The 10,687-nt window shown below is 29.1% G+C and overlaps 1 protein-coding gene across 2 annotated transcripts; it reads left to right on the forward strand.

Annotated features, from left to right (window-relative positions):
* The first annotated feature begins 6,011 nt into the window (after positions 1 to 6,011).
* Positions 6,012 to 9,491, forward strand: LOC145103846 (chaperone protein dnaJ 15-like). 2 transcript variants are annotated; one of them, XM_079041113.1, is made up of 12 exons: positions 6,012 to 6,166; positions 6,478 to 6,657; positions 6,865 to 6,988; positions 7,073 to 7,155; positions 7,233 to 7,344; positions 7,417 to 7,521; positions 7,622 to 7,672; positions 8,158 to 8,247; positions 8,349 to 8,457; positions 8,551 to 8,699; positions 8,821 to 8,874; positions 9,072 to 9,491. In XM_079041113.1, exons 2-12 carry the CDS (start codon positions 6,515 to 6,517, stop codon positions 9,327 to 9,329), a joined length of 1,278 nt encoding a protein of 425 aa, XP_078897239.1. In that variant the 5' UTR covers positions 6,012 to 6,166; positions 6,478 to 6,514; the 3' UTR covers positions 9,330 to 9,491. The 2 variants fall into 2 exon arrangements, with proteins under 2 accessions (XP_078897239.1, XP_078897238.1); XM_079041112.1 differs by having other exon boundaries at positions 6,012 to 6,657.
* The last annotated feature ends 1,196 nt before the right edge of the window (positions 9,492 to 10,687 follow it).

A 10,687-nucleotide genomic window follows, 5' to 3' on the forward strand; every position in this document is an offset into this window, starting at 1 on the left:
GGCTAACAATTAAATGGAGGCGACTTACGTTGTGGCAAAAATTTTTAAGAGAAATGGGTGAGAAAGACAATAATTGATAAATATTTGCGTAATGTAAGGCGATTTGATTGTATTATATCTAACTAAATCAATCAACATTATTATTAATTAAAATGTAATATTATAAAAATACACGTATCCAAGTTTTTGAAATGACCGGTGCTTATTAATCTTTATATTCACATAATACATACAAAAAAACTTATGAACTCATATCTCTCTCTCTCTCTCTCTCTATATATATATATATATATATATATATATATATATATATATATATATATATATATATATATATATATATATATATATATATATATATATGGTTAGTATCTTTTGCGAACTCATATTTTCCCGTGAAATCCGCAAACTTTTTCTTGTGATTTTTTTTCAAAAATAGTAACTTAAGGCATTAAGTCAGTCATATTAAAATGTATTCGAAAAAAAAAATCTCGAAAAAAATGTGCACACATGAAAAGTGCATATATGCACAAATGTCGAAAGTGCATATGTACGTCAAAAATAACTTGCATGTCTGCAAATTTTTTTCGAGATTTTTTTTGTCAATGCACTTCTATTTGACCGACTTAATCCCTGAAGTCACATTTTTTTGAAAAAAAAATCACACAAAATAGTTCGCAGAGTTCGCAGGAAAATATGGGTTCCCAAAAGATCCTGATCCTATATATATATATATATATATATATATATATATATATATATATATATATATATATATATATAGAGAGAGAGAGAGAGAGAGAGAGAGAGAGAGAGAGAGAGAGAGAGAGGTAAGTTCAATTGAGAAAAAAAAAAGGTTGAGAATGGGGGAATTATTCTCAGCCACACATTTATTTTGCCGCAAAACATTTAGGCGTACCGTCGGAATTGGATAACGGATAAACATGTATTTTCCAACCAAACATGTTTCCTTAAACTATGCTAATCATTACCTTAATATACATAAAAACATACTTTTTTTTTTGTTTTTTTTTTATTTTTAGAAAGCCATTTTTATCGAAAAAATATTTTAAATATATCAAAATTCATAATTTTTTATTCTCTATAAATAGACATCCATATTGATATAGTTTTAAGATAAAATAAAAAATTTATTTTTTTTAGAGTTTCAGCTCTCGTTATTTATAAGTGAATAAAAATATATCAAATTTTTATTACAGTACATTCGTTATTCACTTATGAATAAAACGTATGCTTAATTTTTTTTTTATAGTTTAAGTATCGTTCATATATGAATATGACACGTAATAAAGTTTTTCTTACTTAAAATATATTTTTTTACATCATCTTTCGTCATATATTATATTTATATATGAATAAAATGTGTATTAGTTCTCGTCATATTTTATATTCATATATGAATAAAACATTTATCAGATTTTTGTTACAGTTAATTTGTTATTCATATATGAATAAGTAGTATAAATGATACTTAAACTGTAAAAAAATTAATTATATATTTTTATTCATAAGTGAATAACGAATGTACTGTAGCAAAAATCTTATGCATTTTTATTCACTTATGAATAACGATAGCTGAAAATATAAAAAAAAATTATTTTATCTTAAAAGTATATCAATATGGATGTCTATTTGTAAAGAATAAAAAATCATGAATTTTGGTATATTTAAAATCATTTTTCGATAAAAATAGCTTCTTAAAAATTAAAAAAACGAAAAAAACTATGTTTTTGTATATATTAAGGTAATGATTAGCATAGTTTAAGGAAACATGTTTTGTTGGAAACACATGTGTATTCTTTATCCATTTCCGCTGGTACAACGAAGTCTTTTGCGGCAAAAATAAATGAGTGACTGAGAATGATTCCTCCATTCTCAACCTTTTTTATTTTCTCAATTGAACTTACCTTTCTTTCTCTCTCTCTCTCTCTATATATATATATATATATATATATATATATATATATATATATATATATATATTCACACAGTAATTTAATTTACATTATTATTAATTAAATTTGTCTTTTGAAAAAAATATCTTTTGAAAAGATTTTAACAATTCAACTAAAAACCTAATTTCAACATGTCAATTGATTTCAAGTTTCAACAACAATTAATAACCAGTTACTAACCATAAGTCCTTAATTACAAAATGTCTAGATTGTAGTTATAAATTATATGCATTTCATGGAGAAATCATAAAACATCTATTTCATTTTTGTCTTATACTTTAACTTCTATTTTTAATAATAACTACAAACTTTTCTAATAAGAAGTAACTATTTTCAAGATTCAACAAAAAACTTGATTTTAATAACAAAAAACAAGTAATAACTAAGTGCTAACCTTAATCAAACAAATCTAATTGCTAATTTCTAGTTTTTTTTAAGTTTTCAAGAAAATAAAAAATAATTGAAATAACTTTAAAAAGTTGCTTAAATCTTGTTTAAGGTGGAAAGGGTGGTTATGACAAAATTGCAAAAATGGTCTCTGTGGTTTGCCAATTTCTTTGGGTAAAGTCTAAAAAAAAGTTTATTAGCAAAAAATGTCCTTATTTGGTGGTTTAGCTGTGGTTTTGGTTCCTATTTCGTTAACTTTAACATTTGGCTGTTAATTTTTTTAAAATGACAATTTTACCCTCAGGGACTATTTTTGCAGTTATCTCTTTTTACCAAATTACAAGGACCATTTCTGCAATTCTTCTTTTTAAATTTATTAAATTATTATATATTAATTCTTCTTTCTTTTTAATTTTATTGAACTATTATACATTAATTTTTTTTAATTTTTTATTGGATTAATTTTTTTATCTGATTATTATATATCAGTTAATTTTATTTTTAATATATAATATTTATATATTAATAAACATTATATTAGTATATTATTAATTTCTTTTAACTATTTTTAATTTTTTCATTGGATTATTTTATTTTAAAAAATTATTAGATTTTTTATTGGATTATTACATTTAATTTATTATATGCTATATATAATAAATAATATTTTAGTGGATCATTAATTTTTTTTAAATGTATAATATTAATTCTTTTTAATTTATTGGTTCTACCACAAAGTCTTCGGAATACGCAAAAGCACCGCATCCCATTGTCGAAAATCGTCGGGACCACCGCAAATCACCTTCATTGGAGGTCCGACGGAAACACTACCAACCTGTTTCACCCAATGCCGCTATCCAGTAGCCACCTGCGACAACCTCTTCACAATCTGTCAGAATCCTTTATATTTTCCACTAAGTCAATCGTTTTCCACTAGAACCATTACTATTTAAACCACCAAGAAGTCCAACCCAAACACCCCTGTCAATTCCTCCATTTGTTGCCTTTTACCAGCTTACGCCACAACTACCTGGTCAGTTCCTCCATTCGTTGCCTTCTACAACCCATGCACAACCTTATAACATCGAAGCTTCAAGCCTGCACTACCTGAAAAGATCTAGCAGTGGATCTGGTGGTTTGAAAACCATATATCTAACATTGTCGCCATTAATGGCAGTGTGAGTAGTCAATTGGTGTAGTTTTGGTTGAGAATGACGGATTATAAGCAATGATGGACGATTTCCGACAAGATGATGTGGCGGCGCTAGGTGGTAGAAAGCAACGAATGGAGGAACTGATCAGGGGTGTTTGGATCGGACCTCCTAGTGGTTAACACAATATTGGTTGTAACAGAAAAAGTCCGACTTAACACATTATTGGTTGCCACTAAGTCGGTCGTTTTTTTGTTCCAATCAATACTGTGTTAAGGAGGTCTGATCCAAACACCCCTGGTCAGTTCCTCCATTCGTTTCTTTCTACTACATTGCGTCACCACATCATCTTGTCGGAAATCGTCGATCGTTGCCTACAATCCGTCATTCTCAACCAAAACTACACCAATTGACTATCCACACTGCCGTCAATTGCGACAATGTTAGATATTGGGTTTTTCAAACCACCAGATCCACTGCTAAATCTTTTCAGGTAGTGCAGGCTTGAAGCTTTGATGTTATAAGGTTGCACATGGGTTGTGGAAGGCAACGAATGAAGGAACTGACCAGGTAGTATGATTTTGTGGCGTAAGCTGGTAAAATGCAACAAATGGAGGAACTGACAGGGGTGTTTGGGCTGGACTTCTTGGTGGTTCAAACAGTGATGGTTCTAGTGGAAAACGATCGGCTTAGTGGCAAATATAAAGGATTCTGACGGATTGTGAAGAGGTTGTCGCAGGTAGTTACTGGATAGCGGCGTTGGGTGAAACAGGTTGGTAGTGTTTCCGTCGGACCTCCAATGAAGGTGATTAGCGGTGGTCCCGACGATTTTCGACAATGGGATGCGGTGCTTTTGCGTATTCCGAAGGCTTTGTGGTAGAACCAATAAATTAAAAAGAATTAATATTATACATTTAAAAAAAATTAGTGATCCACTAAAATATTATTTATTATATATAGCATATAATAAATTAAATGTAATAATCCAATAAAAAATCTAATAATTTTTTTAAAATAAAATAATCCAATAAAAAAATTTTAAAAAATAGTTAAAAGAAATTAATAATATACTAATATAATATTTATTAAAATTTTTGAGTTGTTACATGTTGTGAGTGAGTGATGGTGGTGGTGTTGTCCAAAATATGTTATCTTCCAAATATTTAAAATAAATTAGAGAATGTAGGGTGGGTGAGATTTTTTGGTATTTTTATTTGAAACAATAAAGAAAGAAATTAAAAAAATAAAAACAATTAGAAAATATTATTTATTATAAATAAAAATAATAAATTTAAATTAATAATCCAATAAAAAGAACTAATGCAATAAAAAAATTAAAAAAAAAATAAAATTAATAATCCAATAAAGTAACACTTACTAATAGATAAATATTATATGCTAAAAATAATATTTGTTAATATATAATAATCCAATAAAAAAGAACTAATGCAATAAAGAAGAAATTAAAAAAAAAATCAATTAAAAAAAATTAATAATAAAAAAGTAATATTTATTAATATATAAATATTATTAAAAATAATATTTATTAATATATAATAATTCAATAAAAAAATAATACAATAAGAAAAAAGTTAAAAAGAAAAAAGTAATTAAAATAATTAATATATAATAATTCAATAAAATGAAAAAGAAAAACTGCATAATTGGTCCTTGTAGTTTGGTAAAAAGATAAAATTGCAGAAATGGTCACATGGGTAAATCCGTCATTTGCCAAAAGTTAACAGCCGTGCTGTTAAACTTAACGAGGTTGATACCAAAACCGCAACAAAACCATAAAATAGAGACCTTTTTTGCTAGTAAACTTGTTTTTGAACCTTATCCATAGAAATCAACAAACCACAAGAGACCATTTTTGCAATTTTGTCGGTGGTTATTAACCACAAGTTTCTAATTGAATAAACTTAATTGCTAATTTTAAGTAGGTGGAAAGGGTGGTTATTAACCTAAAAATATTTCATTACTTTAAAAAGTTTGGGCTACTTTGTGTTTGAGTTTATAAACCCAATTTTTTTTAGCGATATCCCAAATATTTTTGAAGGGTAGAACCATAATATAAAAACAAAATTTAAGAAATTTTTTATCATATTGAACGAAATTTGAGGGGTAACATATACTGACCCATGTTCCATGTAGCTTCGCCTATGGTTAAATGTACAAAAAAACGAATAATTGGTGATTATTACTTGCAACAAAAACATGTTTGTCATCTGATCATGCACAAAAAATAGGTTGATTGTAGCTCGTTTTCTGCAGTGAAATGGAAAAAACACGGATGTATGACCTTTTGTCTTACGCGATTTACAGAGTTATTTTTAGAGATCATATGATCATTTTGTTAAGTCCAAATAATAAATGTGAAAACCACATATAATAACCCAATATATATAATATTTTAGTCAATGATTAATCATGAATTGTTGGTTAAACTTTTCTTCGATGTTAAGCTTTTTACGTGATCCTGCACCCCTATATCCCCTTATATCGTTAAAGTTTATACGTTTCCTAAAAATAACGGGAAAAGAAGAAAGTTCCATTTTGTTAGCCCACCTTACGACTGACGAGCTCGATTCTTTGTGTTGGGCTCCTGGTTTACCTGAATTTACGATCTTCATTCTTCACCGAGAAGCAAAGGTGAAAAACAGCAACCAATATCCAGTTACCCACCGCTACAGTGAAAAATTCTTTACAATTTTCAAATACCCTAATCGGTTTTTCATATATATGAATTTGGTTTCGGATCTTGGCCTTTTTCCATTTCTTCTCTGTCGAATTTCGCCATAGTAGGTTTAATTATCATAAGAGAAAGCGGGATCGGTCTGTAGCTTGTGTGCAATCGATCTTGGATGTTAATCTTTGCTGATAACTCCAACGTTTCTGAAAAATTTAGTCGCGGATCTTTCGGGAAGATATTGACTGCTCTTTGGGTCGATTTTCACTTTCAGGGATTGAGATAAGTTTGACTAAAAAAGAAGAAAGGGGATGGGAGGTTCGAAGACGGAAGGGGCAACCTCTTCCTCAACCCCTTTAATTACAAATCGTAGAGACCCGTATGAGGTTTTAAATGTTTCAAGAGATGCTTCTGATCAGGAGATTAAATCTGCTTACAGAAAACTTGCTCTCAAGTAAGTTCATACATCCTCTTTCATTTTCTTACCTTCCTTTTAGTTCTAGCTTATGCTATCAACTGTTTTTGAAGTTCTTAAAATTTGTAATTCAGATTGTACAGTCGATTGATAATTATGTGGAATTCAGTTTGAATTTGTATCTGGCTATTGATAACATTAGATTATGCGTGGAAATGTTGTTAATATCGATTCCCTTGTATACAGATATCATCCTGACAAAAACGCTAGTAATCCCGAAGCCTCAGAACTATTCAAGGAGGTTGCCTATTCTTACAGCATTTTATCCGATCCAGAAAAAAGAAGGCAATATGATAATGCAGGATTTGAGGTCTTGATTCCATTTCTTCACAATTTATTCCGCAAAAACTGTTTGTTTACTTACAATACAAAGCGTAATCTGTGAATTGTATAGGCTATTGATGCTGAAGGAATGGACATGGAAATTGATCTATCAAACCTTGGAACTGTGAATACAATGTTTGCAGCTTTATTCAGGTAAGTTTTATCAAAACCCTATGGATTTTGATCAAATTCATTTTTCATTTCTTTTTTCTTTTTTTCCCTTTTTCAAGTAAGCTAGGAGTCCCTATTAAGACAACGATTTCAGCCAATGTTCTTGAAGAAGCTTTAAATGGGACAGTTACAGTTAGACCTCTTCCAATAGGAACATCAGTTAGTGGAAAGGTGTGTATGTATTTGGTGTTACAAATTTTTACTTTTTAGCAACTTTGGTAGCTTATTTAAGTCAAAATTCAGGTAGAAAAACAATGTGCTCATTTTTTTGGTGTTACAATAAGCGAGGAACAAGCTCAATCAGGGATAGTTGTTAGAGTTTCTTCAGCTGCACAAAGCAAATTTAAGGTACTTGGAACTTTTGAAGTATTTTTTTTATGCAAATGTTATCATATTATTTTAGTAGAATACTAGAATGTTAATCTTTATGTAAAATCTAATATTGCAGCTGCTTTATTTTGAGCAAGATAATGGTGGTGGCTATAGTCTGGCATTGCAGGTACATCACTCTATATTATGTTGGATTGTTTCAGGTTTTTTAAATTTAACATTTCTTGATAATTAACAATCAACATTGTATCCCAATAATTACCCTATTAGCCTTTCCTTTTTCCATTATGACAAAACCCAAATTCATACTCCAAACATGAAGTTAGGGTTCAAGAACAGATTAGTGAATTTGGTATTTTGATCTTCAATTACTAAGAAGGTAGGAAGTTGTTTAGTGGTTAATTAATCACTACTCCATTGTCTTTGATCACTATTTCAATCACATTGACTTTGCAAGTGATTTCCCCTAATGCCCCTCCTATATTTACCCCTACATGCCATTGGACCTATTTATCATAAAAACCCTTTCTTCATAAATCATAATCAGTTCCACCTTTTTAACCATCTTTCTTATTTATATTTTTCCTTGTAAATATTAACCCTTTTAAATCATTACTAGATAACTAAATAATAACATTAGTCATGATGATGCAGGAAGACAGTGACAAAACCGGGAAGGTGACATCAGCAGGAATGTATTTCCTGCATTTCCAAGTTTACAGAATGGATTCCACTGTTAATGCCGTATGTTATGCATGCATCCACCAAATCTTTTAAAAATTTTGGGCAAGATTAATTAATTAATTAATTAATTAATTAATTAAGGGTTTAAATTTGAGTTGCAGTTAGCAATGGCGAAGGACCCTGAAGCCGCTTTCTTTAAAAGATTGGAAGGTCTTCAACCGTGCGAGGTCTCGGAACTAAAATCCGGAACTCACATATTTGCCGTTTATGGTCAGAAGCTTTAATTTTTAATTTTATATTTGGTAAATTTGTAAAATGGAAAAAAGAATGTTTATACAGAATTTCAATTTCGTCTGCTTTCAGGAGATAATTTTTTCAAAACCGCATCGTATACAATAGAGGCCATTTGTGCCACAACATACCAAGACACAACTGTTAAACTCAAGGACATTGAGCAGCAAATTTTAAGAAAAAGAACCGAGTTACGCCACTTTGAGACTGAGTACAGACAGGTACGTACCTATATTAATATATTAATATATATATATATATATATATATATATATATATATATATATATACAATAATCTAATATCTTTATCTTTATAAATAATAAGTGTTTGGTTTTTTCAGGCTTTGCAACGATATCAAGAAGTCACCAACCGATACACCCAGGAAAAGCAAAATGTATATTGTTTTTTTACAATAAATTACATTTTTGGTCCCTAACTATATCTGATTTTTTCAATTTTGGTCGCCATGTAACGTTTTTGGTCCCCCATGTTCATGAAAAAATAGTCATTTAGTTGGAAAAGTGACCAAAATTGACAAAACCAGGTTATCCATGTAATTAATTAATATGTTAATATGAATGATATTTACAGGTGGATGAGCTTTTAAAACAACGAGACAGTATCCAATCATCATTTACAGTAGGCAGATCGGTGGTTTTAGGAGGTGGTAGCAGTCAATTTAGTAGCAATGGAACAGGAAGTAGTAAAGTTAGTGGTGGTGAAGGTGAAACCAGCAGCAGTCCAGTTGATGAAGAAGATGGAAGGAGTTATAATAATAATAACAAGAAGAAATGGTTTAATCTCAACCTCAAAACCTCATCCTCCTCTGATAAGAAAACCACCAGTTGATTCTTTTTTTTTTTTTTTTTTTTAAAAAAATTTGTGATTGGTGCTTTTTCATACGTTTATTCATGTCCATAATGGGTTGTTGTTAATCATCAATATTTGTTATCAGATCGAAATTGTTTACTACAGATTTGGATCTTTTAGTATTCTATTCTCCTTTGTTTATGTTTATGTCGTAAAACCAGGGTATTTGGTGCTGGTATAATTCTTATATGCTAGAATTACTTGTTAAAATGCATTCCAATGGCGTAATAATAACACATAAAATAGTTTAGTGACCTATGGAATACAATTAGAATTAAAAGATAAATAGCTTAAAAAGCAAATTGGATATTATCGGTTGTCATTTTATCACATTAAGCTAGGGGTGAACATTTTTGATAAAACTGGACCCGCTCTTGGACCAGATCAGTTTGATAAAAATTGGTGGACCTTGGACCGGACCGGACTGGTTGAGGCCAGTCTAGGTCCGTGTTTTCCAGTTTTTGTACGTTGGACTTAAACAACTTTATGTGCATGTGATACAACTCATTGAAGTCTACCAAAAGTTTGAACCGGACCTGTTCTGTAGAAGTTGGTGGATTTGGTGCAGGTTCGGTTCAAGTCAAGTTCTCGATCTGGTCTAGAGGTCCAAAACTTCAAATGCTCACCCCTAGATTAAGCTTTAATTAATTAATTGTTTTTTTTTTATTTTTTTTTATTTTTTTTATGGAGATTGTTATTTATTTTAGGACATAATATATAAATGCCTTATGTTTTTAGTTTCGTCAACAAAAGTTACCAAGGTTTTGAAGATTTTATATGAGAAATCACTTTGACATGTTAAATTATTAGTAATTAGTTGTGAGACCCATGTATTATATGAGTTTATTCAAAAAAATAAAATAAACAAACATAAAGATCTAACAATATAGAAAATTTAAATTTATAAAAAAAAGAAAAATATTTAATTATTAAAATTGAAGTGCTTATTTATCTTTTAAATTTAAACTAATAATTTAAGTAAATAAACAACTAAAATAATTAGATTCAATTTAGAAATTTAGAAATTATAAAGAAAGTTGTATTAATGAATTGGATACACATTTATTACATTTAAGTATTATATGAAATTTAATAAAATGAAAAAAACCATAAAATAACAGGTGAATATAATTTAATTTAAAGTTACTGCAAAATGACATGTGATATAATGCATAAAATGATGACAAGTGGCAAAATTATTTTCATTTATTAGGTAGGATAGAAAATCGTTAAAATTTATCGATGAATACTTGGGACTAGATTTTAGTAAAATTATTTTAACTTTGACAAAAAAATTGTTGTAAAGTGGTCGGCATTATGAAATTTCAATGATTTTT

The sequence above is a fragment of the Lactuca virosa genome, chromosome 4 (genome assembly GCF_052849685.1).
Source record: "Lactuca virosa cultivar CGN04683 chromosome 4, Lactuca_virosa_CGN04683_v6, whole genome shotgun sequence".
NCBI lineage: Eukaryota > Viridiplantae > Streptophyta > Magnoliopsida > Asterales > Asteraceae > Lactuca > Lactuca virosa.